The 23,463-nt window shown below is 42.6% G+C and overlaps 1 protein-coding gene across 2 annotated transcripts in view; it reads left to right on the top strand.

Annotated features, from left to right (window-relative positions):
* The window catches only part of COQ8B (coenzyme Q8B), a 176,193-nt gene that overhangs the window by 42,841 nt on the left and 109,889 nt on the right, over window positions 1-23,463 (top strand). For both annotated transcript variants that reach the window (XM_085625773.1, XM_085625772.1), the window contains exons 2-6: window positions 6,976-7,161; window positions 9,044-9,403; window positions 10,267-10,333; window positions 14,821-14,898; window positions 20,256-20,378. In XM_085625773.1, coding sequence (XP_085481899.1) covers window positions 6,979-7,161; window positions 9,044-9,403; window positions 10,267-10,333; window positions 14,821-14,898; window positions 20,256-20,378 — 811 coding nt within the window. In that variant the 5' untranslated portion in view covers window positions 6,976-6,978. The remainder of the gene's footprint in view (window positions 1-6,975; window positions 7,162-9,043; window positions 9,404-10,266; window positions 10,334-14,820; window positions 14,899-20,255; window positions 20,379-23,463) is intronic.

The following is a 23,463-nucleotide window of genomic DNA, read 5'->3' as shown; positions in this document are numbered from 1 at the left end:
ACACATATAACTTTATGCAAAATGAAATTTGTGAAATTAGTTGAGGCTATCTTCAGATTCTCCCATAAAATTGGCAATAAACCTGTACGGGAGATCCTGAAGTTATACGAAGCAAAATGTATTACAGGGAGTTGCTATGGGGGAGCCTTATGGGGTCAGGCAGATACGACGCCGATACACACCCTTGAAAACAAATTTTTAAGATGTTTGTTAGCCGTACCTGCCTCCACCCCTTCGATTATTTTGCATACAGATACTGGCACATCATATATTCATGATCTGATTAGTTTGGCTACTCTAAATTTGTGGCACCGTGTCTGGAGTAGGGAAGAAACTCATTTTACGAGGGATATTCTATTAGACTGTCTATCCCAAGACCGATGTAAGAAAATACCCTGGTTAAGTTATATTAGTGGCCTTCTAGAAGAATGCAATTTGGCATTGAATTGGAATCAACCCGAAGATATTCAAAAAATTAACAGGGTCGAATTAAAAAGGAGTCTTTTGAACGCTAGGACTGCGTCAAGAGATGTGGTTTCAAGTACTAAGATAACCATTGTCTCCTATTTTGAGGGGCCAATTGCAAAGGGTATACAGCCATACCTCGTTTTTAAAACAAATGTTCAGCATAGATTCTACTTAACCAGACTACGTATGAACACATTACATTATTTTTTTGCCTTTCCAAAAAGGGCAAAGTGGGGTGCCAATTTTCCAAACTGTCCATGTGATGGTATGTCCAAACAAAGTACCCTTCATTTTTTACTTTTTTGTAAAATTTTACATAGAAATTAGAAAACAATTTTTACGTCCAATTTTTAAAGAAAAATCCCTGTATTCCTATAAAGCCGCTTTTAATTGTTTACGAAATTTGGAAAATGTATTTGCCTGTAATGCAGTAATCTGCTATATAATGTCGGCAATTAAACAAAGGAATGAACTCGTTCACTTAGAAATTATGAAACAATATAAAGTGTATTTTCGTTATGATATGTATAATTATATAATTATGTGTATTTTAAATATGTAATTATGCTGCTTCTTTTTGGTTATAAATGCATTTTTATTGTATCTTATAGTATGCTTTCATGGACATTTTGTATGCTCCGATTAAAGATTGAGATTGATTGATTGATGAGTCGGGCCGCATCACCAGTAACCTAGCAACCCTTGTTCCTTGCGGTTGCCTCCTGTGAAACTGATGTATGCGTACCCCTCAAACTTCTCCACTGCCTCCTCAAATACTTTGCGGTGTTGCTGCGTTTTGGTCGGCCTCCTCCTGGTGCTCGAAGTCCCCACAGATCCACATGACAGGCCACCTCAGGAAGCAAACACTCCACCTCCGCTAGTGCCACTCAAATCCACCTCAACAGCAAAACATCGAAAAACAGGATCCCAACTCGTTACCAAACTTGTTGCTTAATAATGGTATTTATGCAGAGGTACATGTTAGCTTCTTTATTTAAGAAATGCGCAGAGAGAGGTCTACATGACCTTTCACCACAAAGTTCACAACCAACTCCCAACTGCAGCACTCTCCCCAACATTTGCTTATTTTAAAGACCATAACAACCACATGCTGTCTATCGTGATGCCGGTGTCAGCGCGTGGTTTAAAGTTAAACACAACAAACTTGGAATCTTTGGAGGATCTGCTTCTTGCTGAAGTTCTTCTGCATCTCTGATCAACAAACATCTCATAATACTCTGAAAGTTCTGGTTCCATGATGATGGCAGACATCACATAATATCACAAGTGATTATACATTTTCTTCGCAGTCTTACCTATCAGGTTCATGTTGCTTGACTTCATGATTCTTCTGCCAGAGCTTTACAACAGGTCATTGGATAGGCAGTTAGTGAATAGTCTTTTCTTCAAATGTTAACAGTAGCCATTCTTTTGGCCACATTCTTTGTTGAGATAATGCTTCTTTGCAGGCTAGAGGCTGACCCGTCTAAACTGGCGGGGGCAAGTAAGGTGAAGAAAAGAAGTTCCTTTTTGTGCTATTGATATTTTATGGATCTAAACCAGACACAGAATGATCCATGCCTACACCTTTCCCCCTATTTGGGAAGTAGACTTCCAGTAATTTTGTTAAACATTTTTGTAACCAAAATGTTTATATTTAGCCACAGAACACTTTAGATACATGCAGGTTCGACACACACTGCAGGCACACCTCCAGAAGGCGATCACCCCCTAGCCCCAACCCACCCCCCCCCTCCGAGTCCTCTCCTCTCGAGGACAGGATATTGGGCGGCTATCTGCCGACAAAAGCCATTTCGCTAACTTATAAGAAGCTGGTTAATCATTCCGGTGAGCCCCTCCAAGGCCTCAGAGAGAAATGGGACAGGGATGGCATTATCCTAGACGAAGAAGACTGGACGGTGGCAGTGGCCTCCCCGTGGGAGGTGGCTATATCCACTAGACTACGACTGGTACAGCATAAAATCTTGCACCACATTTACATAACAGGGCCATGCCTAGTGAAAATGGAGAGGGCGGAAGCCGGGGACTGTAGGAGGAGCTGTGGGGATGAGGGAACATTTCTACACATACTCTGGGAGTGCACACATATACAGCACTACTGGGGGAAAATACATGACATTCTCAGTGAAGTACTCGAACTTCCCATTCAGCCGGAGGCCAAGCGTTGCCTGCTGAATGTGTGGGAGCCCACAGACCTTAACAACAAACGCATAATATGAGTTACGTTAGGATTGATGGTAGCGAATCGCAATTTTGCCCAACTCTGGGGGGTCAGGCAAGCACCGACGGTTGCAGCATGAAAGAGGGACATGGATTAGGCATGTTCCGAGAAAAGACAGTGTTTGTAGCAAGGGGATGCCCCAGGAAGTGGTCACACATATGGAATGACTGAAATGTATTTCGAGGCAATATATGTACTCCCCCGACCACCCTGACTCAGGATGATCCACCATCGCCATAACTAAGTTACTAGCTTATAATCATAAGTTATGCACATACCTGATTCTAAATGTCATATTCTATGCATATTCTATACTATGACATACCTTGTAATGTCAATCTTTGTTTTGTTTGATAAAAAGAAATATAAAAAAAACAAAATGTTTATATTCAGTTTTTTCCTTTGTAACCCTTTGAAAATATGACTTTTGCACTGCATATCAATGGGTAACTAAAATATTGTCCCTTTCTGACTCGTTTATCTATTTTGGGTGTCTCCTGAACTGACATTTATGGTGAGTGATAACGTAAGTAGCCTGCTGCACTGCATACACATGCTGAGTTTGAAAGTGCATCAATTGTCAATTGTTTGTGATGTGTTGTGGTTCTCGTTGGAGGCGCATGCCGTAACCAGCAGGCTTAACTTGACAGACCTTGTGATACAGACAGTGATCGCACAGTCACAGGGGAGGGAACAACCTTTTTACTTTCTCCTTAGAAGCCACACCTGATGTCAAGTTAGTGGATCAGGAAATAATGCGCACTGCTTTGCAGTTAACTTGATATTCCGACTACCCATCCCAACTCACAAAGATCATCCCCCCCCCCCACCAAATGTATGGCAAACCAGCAAGGCTACCTCAGCTTAGAAATTGCAGTTCGCTCAGTTGTGTAGCTTTATCTCTAAAGCACAGAGTTGTACCAGTAGTTGATGGGGCTGCAGTAGGTACCGAGAATGTCTGGCCCATCCTCTGAGTTCTTCCAGAGAAATAGTAAAGGAGGAGTCCTCTGTGGAACCCAGTGGAAGCAGGGCAATTAGCTATTTGGGCTAAGGTACTTTGAATTTCTGACCCGGGCTGGGACAGGTAAAGGTTGTTTGGTTCTCTCTCCGTGCCTCCTTAGGTCCCGATCAGGGTTGCTGGACCGTGGGATGTTTTTGGGATCTATTGAGTCTTCCACCAGTGGCATTTTACAGGTGAAAGGACCTCAGTAAATGTTCTGACAGGTAGTATTTCTTTGTCATTCTACAGTTATACTGTTTTTCTGCCATTGCCAAGAAACCTGGATCAAAGGGCATTCCCAGAGTCTCTCTTCGGTGGCAGTCCATCACCTTCATGGAATCACCAGTTCAAACATCTGGCATTCAGATGCCTCTCCAGTTGTCGTGCTATTTCTGAGACGATCCAGTTTCTAGAGCTGGTATCAGAGATTCTTTTACAAGGGACAAAAGGGAGGGTATGGTTCTGCTAACCACCTGATGCATAGGGGTGGTGACGGTGTTGGTTACTCTGCCATTTGCCTGAGGAGTCCTCTATTGCAGAAATTATGCCTACATCCGTCTGTCGATTGGTTGCAATACAGACAACCTTTTCAAGGGTCATCATGTTGCACTTAGCTCCTGATTCCCTTATTGTGGCCTGTTGCATTGATGCTCAATGTCCAGGCTTTCCAGGTTACTAACCTGTTTATGACATTGGTAGGGTGGGCCATTGTGCATTTTGATATTTGCTGGTATTCCATGTATGTCTAGGATTCTGTCCAGCTTTGACTGCACTGCTTCAATGGCAAGGGGAAGGGTGTCCGGGCTGGTTCCTCCGGTTATCCTGAAGTATAATTTGTGTTCGTCTAAGATAAAAAGGAAAATTGCAGAAACCTACATGCACAGGATTCCAAGGAGTGTTGTTCGTCATTTCAATGATTATAGATGCATGCCTTTTGGAGGGCCCTCGGCCATTGAACTGGCTGTGTCCTCTTACTCCACTAGCGATCGTTCAATGGAAACCATAATTGCTCTCTACTTTTAGCTTTAATCTTTGTATCTCTCTTATGCTAGTGTGAGACCACCATGGTCAACCACTTTACAGAGAGAATCTGCATAACAAATTTTCATTATTGTCCCTAGCATGCTATTTAAGATCAAGGCCCGTTTTCTATTTTCCTCAAGGAGTGTCTTCCACTTGGTTTACCAGTGACTGTGGCTGATTGGTGGGAGGCTCTTGTTAGCTGCTGTCTCTTGATTGATTTCCTCAAGGTGCTGTATTATGTACGGGTGGCTGCAGTCGTCATTTGCACATGCTCCTCCTAATTGGCTCCCTTGTCGTCTTCCTCATTGGTGGCTATCCATAGATTGCGAGACAGTTATTCTGCTACATGATTCACTTCTGCGAGGAACGCAGAGGCAAGTAGATATGCTTGGAGGTATCCGCTTCTCAGGGCTAATTACTGGATTTGGGCTCACCACCTGGATGAAATATACCACAATATCATGTATTTGTAGTGCATTGTGTGAAACAAGAATACTGAAATCAGAATTCCTTTGAGGTCAAGAGGTTCTTTCAATGGCAGTTGCTGGTAGCCCCTCTCCTTTATAAGGCCTCTTCTTGGTGAGCTAAATAAATAATGGTTGAATACCTTCAAGATCCAGGTCTTATTACGGGCACTAAGTGAAAAAGGTAACTAGTAGAGGGGGGTGGTCAGAGCTACCAATGGAAGCCGATCCAGATTGAGGGTGTTGGCGTAGCCTCTGCTGTTGTGATTGAACATGCTGGAGAGTCCAGTGGGGCTAGTGTGGAGCCTGATCCGGGTGTGAAACAGTGCAGATGCGTCAGACCCAGTCGAAAAATCCCAGCAGAGATGGTCCAGGAGAAGTATGAACTTCACAAGAACGATTAGGCCCAGCACTGATGCGTAAACGACGCTGAATTCAGCACAGCTATTCACAGCCTATTTGTTGAGGCTGCAGAAAGAAGTCACAGTTCTGGAAGCTGACACGCAGGAGGAAACTTCATAAAAAGCCCTGTCTGAATTTGCTGATGATGAAATTTGAAACGCTGGGAGATATGCAACTCGAGTGTTTGGGCGCTGTCTATGCCTGACCCAGGGTCCCTCCAGTGCATCTCTCATTCCTCATTGGCTAACAATATATACACAAAATATAAGTTAAACTAAGTTACTGTAACTTTTATAACCCCAAATGACTGGGAGTGGATCTTCTTTAGTGTCGTTCAAGCCTAAAGTATGCCAAAGGATAAAAACAGTACTTTTTTGGCCTCTTGAAGTTATTAACTACTTTCTTCATCATTCTATGTATGGACGGAGGTTTCAAAACACCTGCACAGAAAGCAAACCAGTTTAGGCTTGAATTTCCTCTGGTGAATGCTGGGTAGTTGGTTGAATGCAGACCAGGAGCATCACAAGGCATGTTAGCAGCTCGATGATGTGAGGAGCATACATTTTATGTCAGAGGGACTCGAGGAGGGTGCTGCGCTTGTGATATTAGCTTTGTAGGCCACTGGAGAGTGAAAGAACCTTCCCCCTGAAGTAACTCGTAGCTGACAAGGAAACTATTATCTGCCTAGTTATCTGTCATGACTTTGGAAGTATGAACTGGTCTGTTGTAGACTGGGTCTCACTAAACATTGTTCCACCACCTTTTTCAATTTCAACTTCAAAAGGATTCAGTTAGTAATCATATTCTTTTCTACTGTTTACTGATCTGACACTTGAGATGGCAAAACTGACGTGGACTTTGTAAAGTGCAGTAAATAACAGTAAGAGGAATGCTTTGAGGAGAAAAGTTTACACATTTAATGCTATGCAACCCGTGTGCTTACGAACAGGTGTCCTTACCATATTGTTCTACAGTCATGTCTCTACATTGCGGCCCTTAATAAGTCTTGAAGACTTAACTTGAAGTGTAGCCATTAACCCTTATGTTAAGTAGCTGCTAAAAAAGTGGTAGCCGCTTTCAGTAATGGTGGACCTGGCCAGCAGCTTCTGAGGAGATCAAAAGTACCAGCATCATTCCACTTATATTGCAATCTTCTTTCTAACTTGTATCTGTAGTTTGTCCTGTTTGAATGATGGGAATTTACTGTTAACTGTTCTTAAGACTCAAACTTTCTTTGGCAGCGCCCCAGATACGACACTCGCAATGTCTAGTGGAGAATTCATGATTTCATTCAAAAAGAAATCTGTTCTGTGCCAGATTTCTGTACATTTGCTCACTGTTCCCTAATCGACCAATATTTTTTTAATTTCTTTCAGTGCATGAAGATGTGGCGTGAGGTTGGTTACATGGTAATGGGAGCGGCCCGCGTTGGGCAGGCTTTCGTGGAGACCCAAGGCGAGCACGTTCGTTTGATAGCTTGTAACTCCTCGTTTGGCGACGGACTGAGGAGTGTACAAGCTGTGACAGAAGGCTGCGTGAGCTCGTTCTTTACAGGCAGACAGGTAAGTTTCAAAACAGCATTCCACATCGTTTTAAGAACTTTGTTACTCCAGATGGCTCCTTCTGTTTATTCATCCTGTCCCATTTTCAGTAATTTCCACTGTACTCTTTTGGTAGGTAGTAGCCTCAGGAGTGCTGAAAATTAGAAAAGTGAATTGACTGGCCATCCCTTTACTGTGAATTTAGCAAGCAATGTGCCACCATCACATTTTATCATATCCATGCTGACCATTGGCCACAGCTTTAGATCCTCTCCTCGCAAACTACCAAGCTATCATTGTCTGCTTGTAGTGCTCTTTCTCTTGGCCAGGAAGGTAAACTAGAGTGTATATGCCAAATATGCCCTTAGAAAATAAAATATAGCTTTAGATATGGAAATCTTTCCACACATTCAGGAAAAGAATATGCCATTTGCGATTTTGAATGATCACAGTTCTCAATTGCAGTTGATCTGCATTGTAACTTTGCCAGTCAGTAGACTTTCTGAAATGGAATCGGTCACGTGCATAGTCTGTATTATTTAATAATTCTAGTCAAATGTCTTCCATGTATTTGCGAAATTGATTTTTCTTTTGCCCAGGACTTTGCCTTGGAAATTGTACTTTCAGTTTAAATTCTCAAATGACGCTTCATCACGTGACAAGATACAAGATAACTTCGTACACGGCTTGCATTACTAAAATTCATTTCTTAGAGGCGGTGGTGGCCCAGAATTGTGGTGTCATTTATTCATTAATTTCAGAATGACTTTGTTATGCTGAACAGCTGCATCGCCGTGTAGGGGGGTGGGAGGAGTAATTGCAAGTATTTTGAGAAGATAGGGGTTTATAGTCTGACTTGAAGAGCTAATATGCCATGGATTCACTCAGTTTAAGGTCACCTGTGATTGGAAGAAGTTGGATCAGATCACACAAACCCTGCAAAGTAACCTGGTATGCCTGGTAAGAGTTGGTGTATATAAAATTGTTTCTGCTTCCTGGTATCTCGAGCAAACAAATAATAGAATATAGCCAGCTGACGGATCAGCTGACGTACTGCTATAGATGACTATATGACGAAGGCTACCCAAACAAAATGCAAACAGAACACAAAAACAAAAATAAGATGTTCTGTACTTGTATCCAGATTTTTGAATCCGAATTAACAATGCCTATTTTCTTTCTGTAAAACTAATAAAAAAATGTTTATTCAATTAATTGGCATGCTTGTACTCTGCCTTTGTTCAGTAAAACGTAACTATGCACTAATACTTTGTGGTACTTAAACACAGTTCAGTACGTTAAGCATGCGGTATAAATAAATAATTAAAACATAAATAAAACAATCCTTGTTAAACATCAGATGCTCTGCAGGCATGTTACCTGCCTCATTGTAAATTAGAGGATCTTTTTTTTGCTTTGAAACTTTGTTTCCCATTAATCTCTCTCGCTTGTCTCTCTCGCCTCTCTCTCTCGCTTTGTCTCTCTCTCTCGCTTTGTCTCTCTCTCTCTCTCGCTTTGTCTCTCTCTCTCTCTCGCTTTGTCTCTCTCTCTCTCTCGCTTTGTCTCTCTCTCTCTCGCTTTGTCTCTCTCTCGCTTTGTCTCTCTCTCGCTTTGTCTCTCTCTCGCTTTGTCTCTCTCTCTCTCGGTCTCTCTCTCTCTCGCTTTGTGTCTCTCTCTCTCGCTTGTCTCTCTCTCTCGCTTTGTGTCTCTCTCTTGCTTTTTCTCTCTGTCTCCCTATCTTGGTCTCTAACTGTAAGTCTCTTGAATATCCAGAGTGCTGAGCGATCCTGTTGCAGTTAAGATGATTTCATGTTCTTTCAGCGTTTGCTTGTTAACGTGTAAATTGCAGTCTAACTTTAAACAAATACAGTAATGACAACATTGGTATGTGCTTTCCTTTCAGAGGGGCCACCAGAGAGTTAAGGAACCTTCATCGTTTGAGAAGGAAGATGTGTCTGTGTGGAGCATCACCTCAGAAGAACCTTCGTCAGGGGGAGATTTTAAGACCAATTGTGATTCCTCCTCTCTCAAAACTGACACTCCGGGGCAGTATGACCAAAGTGCAGAGCATCCACCGCCCATGGGCCACACACAAGGAACTAGTTTTAGCTCCAGAAATCTGAGTGGAACAAGAAGTGGACAGAGCCGGACTTCCCGTCATTATTCTACAGTAAGGGGACTAACAGCAGAGGATATCAGAAAAGCCAGGGATGCTAAGCAAGCCAAAGAGCCACAAGATCTGGTGAAGCCTGCCAGGCAGAAGGTAGCTGCTAACACTCACTATATTTAAAGCAATATATACAAGCTCTAGAAGCTTCAAGAAGTCTGTCAACTTGTTTTTTTTTAACTTGTTTCTTCTGTGTATGCAAGCTGCTTCCATTGCACCCTCTGCTACTCACTGTCAAACACAACAGGCCTGTTTCCTTTGGGAATGTTCCTGCATACAGCTGAGGCTTTATGTAATGAGTGCCTGCAACTTTCCTGAAAACACACTGCCTGTAGATTTATACACATAGCTTTTATAATGCAAAAAACTTTCACTTAGGACCAAAATTCACAGCAGCCACAAAGAGTAAGATCTCTACATGAAGTAAAAGAGTCCCTACAGGAGCGAGTGTTGCAAGTGTAGCTTCGAAGTATTTTAGCAGTGTGGGACCATTGTTGATAGTAAGTGGATTTTAAGCTAGGGTCCTCTACCATTTGAGTACATGTATTGAATATGTGTAGTAACAGAAATGGTCTGCACTCCCAAGTTGAAAAGTGTTGTAGAATAATTATTATTTCCTCCTGTAAATCCTCCTTAATTATGACTTTAAGGTGGTAGAATCTTCAAAAAAGTGATGTGATCTATGCGTAGTTTCTTCTCAAGCCTGCTTTGAAACTCTGCCATCACATTTTACTTCCTATATTTGAGCTATTATGGTATATTCAGTGCTGTTTGTGTTCTGTCTGGTCTTAGTTAGGGCCAACGTTGTTTATTGCTGGAAGATCCTTGCTTTTTAATTCACCAAGTAAAGGTGTGACTGGTTCTTCGCATGGAATACCAGTGTTTCTTGCTCCTTTAAGATGATTCTCTAGTCCCAAAATATGATAATCCCTATTGTATTTCTCCTTTCGATTCCAAAGCTGAGTGAACGAGCTCGAGAAAGGAAAGTACCTGCATCAAGAGTGAGCCGCCTCGCCAACTTTGGAGGTAATGTTTCTAAACAACCTTGGAATGTAATTCACAATTTGATAGCACAGCATCTTACAGGAAGACCATATGTTAATGTCTTCATTGCTTCCCTTTGCTTGATTCTTACTGCTTTTGTTTTTTAAATTAACATTTCTTTAACAATTGTAGGGACTAAAAACTCTGTATGTATAAAATATTAGGTGCAGTACATATATTTAGGAAGAGAGGGACGAATGCAATGTGCACACTAGAGTACAATTTAACCCAAAAAAACCCCCACTGTTTAGATATTTAAAAAAGAATGAGAAAATTACTTATGACTGGTGGAAAGTTGGAATTTGTTACTACTTTTTGTTAAATTTAAGGAGCTTTCTAAAGGGTTAAAAAAAAATCAAGCTAAGATATGTCATGGTTGAAGGTTGTGTTAAGGACCACAACTTTTATTTTGGAGGCATGTAAACTCTTTAAATAATAAAGAATGAAGAGTTGTACAGAAGGACTCTTTCAAGATTGAGACTGGATATTGATTTGTTTGGCTCTGGCCTTCTAATAAGCTGTTTACATTTTCCTCATTGCTAGTTTTGACCTTGGAAGTCTTCGGTTCTTTGCCATTTTTCAGCTGGTCTATGAGTTTCCTGTTGCGTCCCTACCTTTGCACCATGCAAGGTTCTCCTCTAAGTAGTAGCAATCTCACCAACCAGACACAAAAGCACCACTGCTTCCTTGGCATTTCAGTAATCCTGCCCACAGATGTTTGCAGAAAATAAAAGATAGATTACTATTTGCATTCACACCAAAACAACTGCCCAGCTGTGGTGCTCCGTAGAAGGCATGTATTTGGGCTATTGGTGGTATTTCTCTTCAAGACAAAGAGATTTATACTAAATCCTTAGAGACATTGTGGTGGGGTTAAGGTACCCAGCTGAGATATGGATTAATTACATATATCTATAAAAGTACATAGGGAGTACTGAATAAATGAATTAGTTAAATCTTTTTGTAGTTATTTACTAAACAACTGTGAAATGTAATTCTTCTTTAATATTGGTAGGCTATCTGGTTTTAAGTTTTAACCTATAATAACGGATAAAACCCCACCGGAAGGGAAATAGCCCTAACATATAAACACTGAAAACACCCCCTGCACAACCACAAACTAAATGCCATTCAAGGAAAGGAAAAGCAGAGTGAAGGAGTCATTTTTATTTCTTCCTGAAGGGGCCAATACAATGTAACTTTGTTCTATAAGGTAGCAGTAAGAAAGACTGGGCTAACATTATTCTGCTTGAGTTTTGTTGTTTAGGGATGTCACAAAAATATTTTTTTCTTCCTTTTTTCAGTTTTGTGGTCTCTGGTCTAAAGATACAGGAGTTAGAAGCATATTTTAGGTTTTGTTTATTTATTTTATAAACTGTAGAGAATCGGGAAATATCAAAATCATATTTGACTTTTTGGGCTATGTTTGAATCTTTCACTGTTAGGAAAAATGTAGGTTTCATGTGAATCTTTGCGAATATGTAACATCACATTTACCCACGGAGAATGGGTAAAAACCCTTGATACATCAGCCCCCTTTTCTAGTGAGTCAGTATTGATAGTAGGTGTATTGCCAAACACCTCAGGCTTTAAACATTCAATGCAAGGTATAGTGACAGGTATATATGAAAAGAGTACAGTCACAAAGCATCTGGTATACTGGTGAAAACATGAAAACCAGACTTTTGGAAAACATGGAATGCAGTGTCACTTGGAATGCTGCTGTAAAAAGTTCTTACCAAGTTCAACAAAGATTGAAGTGATTTTGTTTGTGTTTGCAGTGATTCATCTACATATATGAAAACGTTTGGTTTGACACTCAAAATCGATACCTGAGCTGAAATGCTTCCCTGTAAGAGATCCTTGCCACTTGTTAAGATGGTATGCTGAAAGCATCTTTACAATCTTCAGAGTTAATGAAGAATGCTATTGACTTTTTAGTCCATTCTGGTGCACTGTTTTGTTATGCACGGAAACTAAAATGCTAATTTTGTGCTTTGCGTGGGATCAAAGAAAGAGTCATCCTAATTGTGTCACTTAACTGGTGGTTCTCAGTCCTAGAGGCCATAAATGCTAGATTATCCATGTGGCAACTGTTTACAGAACTTTTGCTGAGTGATGATGCCAAAGGCAAGAAATGTGAGGATCTTTGGTCACATATTGATAGTGATTTGAAAAAAAGTACACTCTACTGCATTCTTAGATTTTTACAGGAAAGCATGACTGCTGTAGTAGACAAGATAAAAAAACTAGAGTCTGAAAACACCCTTGTCTACCAAGTGTTCGGCATAATTGGTGTAGATGTGAAACATCTCCTTGAGAGTAGTCTGGGCGACGCTTTTAATGACTTTGGCACTGCAACATATTCCATGTTAGAGTGCTTGCCACTTGGTAAGCAAAGAAATGTTGAGGAGCAATTCAGGAACTTTTATTTTACAATGTTTGAGAAATAGCTCTTCACCAACTATGGCATTTGAAGTCAATGAAGCCTCACTGTGGTATTCTGCACAAGTTATAGATCCCTTCCGTAAAGGGAATTTTTTGCCGGAGTTTCAAAAGTGCTGCCTCATTTCTGACCTCTTCAATAACTCTGAGGGCATTAGCGCCCAGGTCAACGCATATGATGCAGAACCTGTCGCAGAGAATCACAATCTTCAGGTGCGCCAGTATTGACATGGATAGCTATGTCAGTGGTCAGAGTTAGCAAATATTATACAGGCTATTTTGGCGTTGCCTGTCTCAAGTGCTAATGTTGAGAGGGCCTTTTCACAGATAAACGTTTACATGGGAAGGAAAGAGTGAGCGTGCATGACCAAAGACTCACTGAAGAAGTAGTGTATGGTGTACTACGATAAGTTTGATTTCCAAAGTTGTATTTGGACCTCATTTACAGTGTATGTACACTGTCTATATACCATGCACTATCAGTGCAGAAAGCAAGCAAATTAAAAGCAAAAAGTTCCATAAACACTGGAAAAACACTGTTTCTGTTGTTTTTAATGGCGCGAAAATGTGTAACCACTGATAACCACTGTTTTTTAAGGTATTGAAATCACATGAAAACACTGAAAACCCCCCACCAGAATTTATCAAAAATAGAAACTGAAAACAGGAAAGCCTAAATATTGGCCATCCTATCTATATACCATTTCCTTGTCTCCATTCCCTCCTGTGTATGGCTTTGAGTATGAATGATCAAACTAAGCTAGCACTTGCTGGGTTCTTTGTTTGTTCCATTCTCCTTTAGTGCCCTTCATTGGTTCTTAGTAGAGCAACAGTTTGGAAAGTTTGTGAGATCGACATAAAAGCTTTAGAAAACTGACATAAACCCTTACAAATAAAGTTAATCAGTTTGTGCGTAATGACAAACTTTTGAGTTTTGCATTTTACCTGCTGTACCACGATGTAGATCGAATAAAATGTGACATTTGTAGTGTGCTCAAGAGCTCTGATTCATGCCTGCTCAGTCGGTCCAGTTCTCCGAAGTGCTCACTTTGCTGATTTTTTTCTAAGTCTCATTCGACTTAGCTGTTGCAAAAAGGAGTAGGTTGAATTAGTTCCTCTCATAGCACTCCTAGATCTACTGCTGCTGGATTTTTCAGATTGGAACCATTTTGAAATGCCTTTTGCAACAGTAAATACATTAAATATTGGGATCTCATGGTAACTATTAACATGAACAAGTCCTGTAATTTGGTAGTGTCAATACCTGAAGATATATTTTGGGAGGAAAATGTTTCCTAAGACCTACATCTGTCACCAAGCAGCTGCAGTAGTGGAGACCTGGACTAGCCTCCAGATATGCCTTCACAGCCAAGGGATACCTTGTATAGCACTGCACACATGTTTTATTTTAACACCAAACAAACTACCCAGTGTGCCATATGAGTTGTATTTCAGGGATTGCCCCTGAACCTCCTCAACTGAGTGACATTGTGTTGCTTCGGACACACAACACTGTTTTGGTTGGTAGGTTGTGATGTCTGGGCTTGGGACAACCTAGATGACCACCTAGCCGAGTGATGTGTGCCGTTTGGCAGGGCTGCTTTTGCTGTGGATTGTTTTTTGTCAAACGTAGAGATTTGTGCTTCCCCAGGAGAGTCCAGCCCTAGATTGGCATGCTCACAATCCCTCGCACACTCATCGGCCCACAATAACACATGCAACCCCCCCCTCAGCTCCCAGTCAATGAAGAGGCACTTTCAGCTATAGGCAAGACCTACAGGATTTTCAAGTGCTTTATGGCTTGATACTTGGTATTTTCATTACCACTCTAATTGTGTGGGTTGTAATTGAAGGATTGGATGCTCTAATTGAAGGAAGGGCAGTATGAGTGCATAATATTAGATGGCTTTCCCCTCACTTTAGTTGTGTTATCTGTGCCGTCCTCCCCTTCTCCCACTCTACCCATAAATAAATGTTCATGTTTTTCCACGATCTTATTTATAAGTGGTTTTGTTTCTTTACAGGTTTGGCGGTAAGCCTAGGAATGGGAGCACTTGCTGATGCAGCCAAAAAGTCTCTGAATGGAAAAGTAGCCCAAAATGGTAAGATTGAATCAACATTAAAAAAACTAAATTAGCAAAAATAATTTGTTAGTGCCAAAGTATGGCTAATGGACTTTTGGGTGTCCATAATTGATCCCTAGATTCAGCCCTGCCATTTTTGTGGAGCTTCATAATGTTGTATACTCTGTGATGGCAAACACCCTCCTCCAGTGGCGAAGTACACCTCCTGAGACCATGAATGACATAGGGATGTGACCAGGTGCCCAGTTTGCTGGTAAGCACACCTGTCCCTGGATGTTAATGTTAATGTTAAGCCATTTATAAAGTGCACAGCTGCCCCGGCGAAGGGGCGTCCCGGCGCTGACAGCAGTTTCCAAGTGAAGTCCGGTAAGGCCATGGGAAAGAGAAAAGTTTTGATAGCCTTTCGGAAGGATATCAGAGAATCCAAGCTGCGGATCTTCAAGGGGAGGGAGTTCCATAGCTTAGCAGCAAGAAGACGGAAAGACCTACCCCCAGCTCTGGTTCGCTTAACTCGGGAGACAGAAGCCAAGATTAATTCTGATGATCGCAGTATGCGGGCAGGTACGTAAGGAGTAATCAGGCCCGACAGGATCTCAGGTGTAGAAAACTTTAGAATTTTAAAGGTGAGGCATAGGGTTTTGAATTCGTCCCTTTTTGAGATAGGGAGCCAATGGAGGCGGCGAACAGCATCCGTTCCAGAGCACGTTCTAGAGAGTCCAAGTAAGACTCGTGCAGCTGTATTCTGGACGCGCTGCAGACGGTTCAATTGCGCTTTATTGGCGCCTAGCAGCAAAGAATTCGCATAATCGAGTCTAGATAGAATGGTAGCCTGGACTATAAGTTGACGTATAGTCGAGTTAAAGAACCCTAGAACAGGCCTTAGACCACGCAAAAGACCAAAACGGGTGCCTGCGATTTTTTTTTTGGTGTGATCTTGGAAACCCAGGGTAGAATCGAGCCAAAGCCCAAGGTTCTTTACCACCTGCTTAGGGGTAGGGGCAGGGCCCAAAGAAGGAGGCCACCACTGAGTGTTCCAAAGCCCCTTATCCTTCCCCACCAGTAGCACCTCGGATTTACTGGCGTTGAGCTGAAGACAGTTCTCCGTCAGCCAGCCTGCAACCGTCTCGAGGCCCTTCCGAAACTGGGTGGCACCGTTGGCATGATCATCCGAAAGAGCCACCACCATCTGGGTGTCATCCGCGTACGAGACCAAGGTGAGGCCATGGTCGCGTGCGACTACTGCCAGGGGCTGAACATAAAGGTTAAACTGAGCCGGACTTAAGGCCGAGCCCTGCGGGACCCCCTGCTCAATGGGCTGGATGGAAGAAGCGATAGGGGTGCATAAACCTGAAATGATCAGTCTGACAGGAAAGAGCGGAACCATTCCAGAGCAAGATCTTTTACTCCAGCTTCCTCTAGTCGGCGCAGTAGGATCTGATGGGAGACCATGTCAAACGCGGCGCTCAAATCAAGCAATATGAGTGCAGCTGTTTGACCTTCATCTAGGATGGAACGCAGATGCTCACTTACCGCTAAGAGTGCTGTTTCGGTACTGTGGCCGGCGCGGAAACCATTCTGAGACCGGTCTAAGATCTTATTATTATTTAAAAAGTCAGAGAGAACTTTATTGACATGGGCCTCCGCCACTTTAGCAACCCAGGGCAAGAGAGAGATCGGTCGAAAGTTTTCAGGCTTAGTGGGGTCCAGTAGCGGTTTCTTTAGCAATGGAAGCACCTTGGCTTGCTTCCAGGACATGGGGACCAATGCCTTGCTGAAGGAGGAGTTAATGGTCAGTAGTAGAGGTGTGAGAAGTACGGATAAGCAGTCCCTGAATTGAGCCGGTCTCATGGGGTCAAGAGGAGAGCCTGACTTAACTTTGGTACTCAAAGCAAGAAACCCCTCCTGAGAAATGGAAGGAATAGCCTCTAGTATAGCGTTAGATATAGGTATTAAAGGGCTCTCTAAAACCATAGGGCAGTTAGGGAAGGGTTTATAGATGGTTTCTACTTTGTGAACAAAATGGGTGGCCAGATCCTCACAGTGTTTTTCAGAAGTGATGGAAGAGGTAGGCAGATCCTTCCTCTTTTTAAGATCACTGAGAATCTTAAAAATGCATTTAGTAGGATTGTTGCTAGATGCTATCTTGGTGATAAAGGCGGCTCGCGTTGACTGTATGGCTTTGTGGTAAGATTTGATAGCATCCAGGTACTGTTTTTTATCTGTGGGGCAGTAATTCTTCCTCCAGGCTCGTTCTCGCTGTTTACAGACAGTCCGCATGGCAGCAAGGGAATCCGTGTACCAAGGGTTGGAGCCGGAATCACGACCCTTAGACCATTTAGTGGGAATAAGAGAGTCTAATGCCGCATATATCCACTCACAAATAGTATTATAAGCTTGATCTGGGTTGGTATCAAGGATAGGGGGATGGGAAGCCAGAAGGGCCAACAGATCATCCAGCTTAAGTTTGTGCCAACAGCGTTTGAGAGTAGCCCTGGAGGAAGCTCTAGGCGTGGCCCCCACCTGGGGGAGGGAGATGGCTATGAGGTAGTGGTCGGACCAGCAAACTGGGCTGGGAGGTTGAACCTGGAGGGAGGGGATGTTGGAAAAAACTGGATCCAGTAAGTGTCCAGCCATGTGAGTGGGTCTCAGTACTAGTTGTCTTAGTTGACAGGCTTCAAGATCTGCAATCAAGGAACTGACTTCCGAGTCTGACAAATGATCAAAATGAATATTTAAGTCGCCAATTAAGCTAAAATTAGCTGTTCTCATAGCCAATGCGTGGACAGCTTCCATAATCGCTGCTTTCAATTCTGCTGAGGGACCAGAAGGGCGATAGACCAAGAGGCCCAAGATGGAAAAATTAGCGTTGAGTGAGAAGGTAAAGCGGGTGCACTCGCACCCTACCACGTCCTCCCTAACGAAAGTACAGTGCAGGGGGGATTTAAAGATCACCGCCGAACCCCCACCTCTGGTTTCTCTATTAATGGTTCGAATGGTCAATCCCAAGGGAAGTGCGAGGCCAGGTTCGATTACTGTGTTCTCATTGAGCCAAGTTTCGGTGACAAAGAACACATCCGGGGACTCGTGCTCAATGAGATCATAGATCTCGTTATAGTGCTTAACGAGAGAGCGCACATTCAGATATAGAATTTTAAAGGGGGTCTTGATCGCGTTGGAGGGTGAAGAGGGCGGTACGGGGTAAGAATTATACCCACACCTATAGCAACAGAAGGGCCCCTCCGTCGCTAATCTAGGTTGTGGATTGCAGGGGTATATACATTGGCCAATAGATATCAGCGATTCTCTGGTGTAGCTGAGCGTCACGGAAGTGGAACTGGCAGCATGCCTGGCGTCTGGCGACGTCCAGGCGCGGACGGGCGCAGACGGGCTTGCCTTGGGCGCACCTTCGGCGCGCCAGCGGCGCGCCCTTGTCGGCATCAGCTTAAGTGCTGCCAGGACAAAAAAAGACTGGTGCAAGGCACAGAGTTCCCCCAAGATGGCGTCCCCCCGGCTTCCGTTAATGAGGCTGGGGTGCCCAAGCACCCTGAACGACTGGCAAAGGTAAGCAAAATGTGGCGTTTTTGAAAGCACAGCAAGTTTAAGCAATCTAAAAACAACTGATCAGAACAGAACAAGTGAGCATAGGTAATTAAAATTTCAACATAAATAAAGAGCGCAAACACTACCTCCCGGCTCAAGCCTCAGGAGACAACGGTGCCACCATGACTCCTCTTTTACCTTTCAACTCCTGCCATGTCGAGGTTTAGGTTAAGGATGTTAACAGCTAGGAGCTCTTTACCAAGGCAATGTAAGGTCTGCGGTGTGAGCCTATAGCCAACGTGACAAATTTGTACTGTTCTTCACATGCAAGAGCTATTAATTCCCCTTAGCGTTTAATTGTCATAACTTCATGTTTTGAGTACCACACTGCCCTAGAGATAATGCTTTAAAACTTTCCCATAGATACCCATCACAGAAACCATAATTGTGTATAGCACTAAATGTAGGTGGCATATATCTCTAGAACAAAAGGGAATGCTTCAGAGTGCTTACGCAACTACCAGGCACGGGCAGATGTTCACCAAATACAGACCGAGTGACCACATGCTAGGAAGAGCACCCTATCTAGTTGTGCTCACTTGTTGAATGCTGTCGCTGTTTCCAGTTCAGAGTGCCAACGTTAGGGAATGGCTCAGATGAAAACTGCCTATGGCTGCATATGAATACCGAATGTGACATCAGAATGTACTAGGTGCAAAGTAGAACAGGAACCCCTCTGGGCTTTGGTCGGTGAGTTTAAAATCTGAGGTGAAATGGACAAAAGTCCTCTTTACCTCAGGTCACATCTTATATGCACTGAAAGAAATGTAAAAAAGAATGATCAGAGAGCAATGAGCAAATGTGCATCAGTTGGAAGAGCTGTAACTATGTGGCCCTGTATGCCAAGTAATTCGGGACACCACTATTTGCTTACATTCTGTGTAAAACATGGGGGCCTATCAGCAAAACATAAGAGGCAAAACTCTTTCATGTTCTGCAGAAAAGGTAGCAATTGTGTTGGCTGCACCATCACAAACAGTAAACTTAACGTGATAATGGAATTGGTTTGTTATATCATTATTTATCTGTTTGCTTTTCTGCCATTCTTGATTGGCTTGGCTCAACAAAATGTTTGAGTTAACAGAAGTGACGCAATTTGATGCCCAGTTTGATCACCCCTATCCTGGCATGGAGACATGCAAGGAGTGGCCACTATAGACTACAGACATGGCTCTTAGAGCACGGTTTATTTTCGCCTGTGGTCCTTGCTCTTTATATCATTGGTAGCAGTTGAAGTCAGTGTACAAGAAGCAATGTCAGGGATACTAGTTGCTTCCCTTGATTTCCTCCTGACTTGTTGCCATGGCTGTCGTGCCACTCAAGTATTAGTAGCACAGTCTATTATGCTGCTTACTGTAGAGATTCCACAGCAGAGCATCACAATAAATCAATTATATGAACCTTAAATATATATGGAAGCTGTTGAGCACCACCTGGCCAGCATTACAATTATTCTCTTATCATGTGTCATATATTTCCCCCTACTTTGTATATGGTCTCTTCGACTTTTTGTCTTCCTTGCTATTAAATATCCTAATTAAGTCAACACCTTATGGGTCATTAAGGAGGTAAGGATGGAACAAATGATCAAGACATTGGGTATATTAGATTATAATCTGAGCTTAATTTTGTGGGTAATGAGGGATTGTAGGAGTGGATAACAGGTCAGATGTGACTACTGCTTAAGGGAACACTCACTCTTAAGGAATTTATGAATGAGGTTTTATTGTATGAATTTACAGTGAACCAGGCATTGTTTCTTAATCCTTATGCAGAAAATGCCTCACTGCTGGATTCCAACCCATTTCTATCGGAAGCAAATGCTGAGCGTATTGTAGACACCCTCTGCAAAGTGCGAGGAGCAGCTCTGAAGATTGGACAGATGCTGAGCATCCAGGGTAAGTGGTAGCGACAGGTATTTTAACTGTTCTTTTTCATGTGTTGCACTTAGATATCATGTATGTACACATACAAGGTGGGCAAGGATACTGAGTCTGATCCTTGATCTAAAAGATTGTTGCACAGGTTGCATTCATGGCTTGCTAGATGTTTGTATGATGCTTTTAATGACTTAAAAACACTAAATGAAAAAGGCAGTATCGGGTGTTTTGGAGAGGTGAGCCTGAGGTAGGCTTGGGGGAGTGAAGGCACAACTATTTTTAGGTCTTGCATAGAGCAATGCATGCGCTGCCTCTACGAGGCATCAAGTAATTAGTATTAAGGGTGAAACTCCACCCATTGCATTTTATTTTGTTTTGTCCCTTGCCATTGGTTTAAATCTGGCATTGGTCTTTTTATCTCCCTCATTATTGGCTGGTGGGCCGATGCGTCACTTCTGGGTTTTTTCCGTTTTAGGAGGAAGCAGCATCGACCAACTATAGTTACCTTACGCTGCAGGGCAGTATCTTACAATGTAGGGACTACATTGTTGTTGCCTGGTGCCTCCCACGGGCCGGGTCTCCGTGGGAGGGGCGACCTGGCCTCAGTCAGAGTGTCTCACTCCTGTAAGCGGTGCGCAGGCCCGCCTCTACTCTTTCCTGGGTGTTAGCGCTTCCAGCTCAGAATCGCTCCCTTTTCAGCCAACTTTGGGGCAGTTTGCAGGCGCGGCGCCTAGAGGCCGAAGCAGGAGCTAGCTGCCATTCTGGGGCGTCTGCTCTGAACCCGCAGTTGGTGCCGGGCGTAGGATCCCTCCCGCTGCTCGCACTGGTGCTGTTGGGAAGTTTGGGACTGAGTGCTGGGGACCGGAAGCACTCAGGTGTAACAAACCTAGTCGCAAAGCAACCGAACATACAAAAACTCCCTCCCAGCTCTTCCTGTTTTCGAGGCTGAGGGGCGTGCTCTTGGCACCTGGTCGCACTGCCCAAAAGCCAGCCCTGGCAGTGCTCACGGCCCGTGGCAGTTCTGCCACTTGTGCTGCTCCGTGATGACATGATAGAAAGTGCCTCATGTCAGTTCAGATTGTGGTTTGAATTGCCCCTCGACCAAAATTAAAACCGTGAGCATTTAAAAAAATAATTATAAAATACGGTGCTGAACCGGTGTTTCACGACAGGAAGCTAGGATGCTGTTGTGCTCCTCGGAAATTGGAAAATCCACTGTTATTGTGCTGTTTGTAGTGGGAAATAGTTCAATTCCGTAAGAAAAGAAATATTACTGGTAAGAAAGCCCCAGGTGCAAGTTCAGGTTGTCACAAGTAAGACTAGTGCGGCGTGGTTCTCGTTAGGAAAAGCACCAGTCGATGGCTGTGGGTATTTGTTCCATAAAGCCTGACGCCTTGAAATGTCATCCTCAGATAGGTCGTGCAGACTTCGTGCTCCGTGCCTATCAGAATGACAGTAAGAAATTGCTTTTATACAGCAATTAATAGTACAGTTTTTTGCTTCATATTGTTCTTGTTTGGCACAGGGTACTGCCAATTCCTTTCTCATTCCTATCCTCTTGCCTAGTTAATATTTAGTCTGCTATCCTCCCATCACTTGCCATCCTCGCCACTAGCTTTACCTTTTTCCTTGATCTCTCCTGTATGTTGCTTTCCGTGCAGGTTCCTTCCTTATGTGCAGTGTTGCTGCAGCTGCACGTTCTCCACCTTCTATCTGCTGTGACGTCTCTTTTGCTGGTCCTACCACCTCCACTCTTTGCATACTGTTCTTTTCCCTGTATTTTTTCTTGTCTGTTGGCTGTCCAGTCTTGTTCCTCAGCTTCCAGTTTGGTCATCAGGTCTTTTGCTGCTTTTGTTCACCTCCCCACCTTATCTTTGTCAATTCAATTCAAAAGCTTTATTCGGTATGTAAAATACAACCATATAAGCAGAACAAAACACATAAAATACATAGCAAACTAAAGTATTTTGTACGCTGAACATGACAGAAAACAATATGTAAAAACATTATTAAAGTGCATAGTGCTTCCTTGAACAGTTCGGAATTAGACTTGGGAATTTACTAACAAAGCATCTACACTATATTTTTAACAAAGTACAGGTTCCATATAAAGTGTCTAATGTGTGCAGATGTGCAAAAAATGCTATGTATAGTATCAATAATAAAAATACAATGTTCATCCAGAATTCACTCAAGCTATAAAGTGCATATAAAAGTCTGGGCGATGCCTAAATGTGCAAAGTACATAACAAAATAAAACTAGACAACACAGACTAAAGACTTCCTTATATTTATGCATTTTAGCACATATGATGCCACAAAAAAACAGGTATCAGGACTTTCCAGAGTTGTTAAAAACTTCATTGCTGATTTGGTGGACCGAATCTTATGTTTTAAAAGGATAGGTTTAAGATAAAATTTCCTAAAATAACAATAAAATTTACAGAACAATAAAAAGTGACAGCAGCTTTGTTTTGAAATATTATCACAAGGACACAGCATATTGGATTTAATCTTCATATCTGGAAATGAGACTAAATGGTGCACAATCCCTAGCCTTAGGCGGGTTAGGACAAATCTGTGGGAGTTATAAGTCACAATCGCAAGATATGTCTGGAAACCTCTCCTTAAATTCAAATCAAGGTAAGAAGCAACGGTTGTTAAATTACTAGACTGATTCTCTCTAGCCGCATTCTTGTTTGCTAGAAACCTCAATTTTATATCTTTCTTTGGTATCAGTGCGGCTGCTTCTGGGTTCAGACGAATATTACAATCAAACAGAAAATTAAACCAGTAGTAAATATAGCTCAGCCATGGTATACGTGACAAATTATCAAGGTTCAAACAGTCCTTGATAATTGTTTGTGTGAATACTGTCTCTGTTTTGGACCAGATGGAGCGCCAAAGTAGCAATGGGCGTAATGCAGCTAGGTCCATAATGAAGTCAATACCGGCTTCCATATGAGTTAGAAAATTAGGAACTGAGGGGGGGGGGCACATAGCAATTTCTTCAAAAACTTGTTTTCATCGTTCTGTAAACTATTAACAGGATGGTGGCCCCATACTCCTGCCCCATACAAGGCGGATGAAATACACCTGGCTT

The sequence above is a fragment of the Triturus cristatus genome, chromosome 9, assembly GCF_964204655.1.
Source record: "Triturus cristatus chromosome 9, aTriCri1.1, whole genome shotgun sequence".
NCBI classification, from domain to species: Eukaryota; Metazoa; Chordata; class Amphibia; order Caudata; family Salamandridae; genus Triturus; species Triturus cristatus.
The sequence above is the reverse complement of the archived record's forward strand: the minus strand, read 5'-3'. Positions and strand labels throughout refer to the sequence as shown.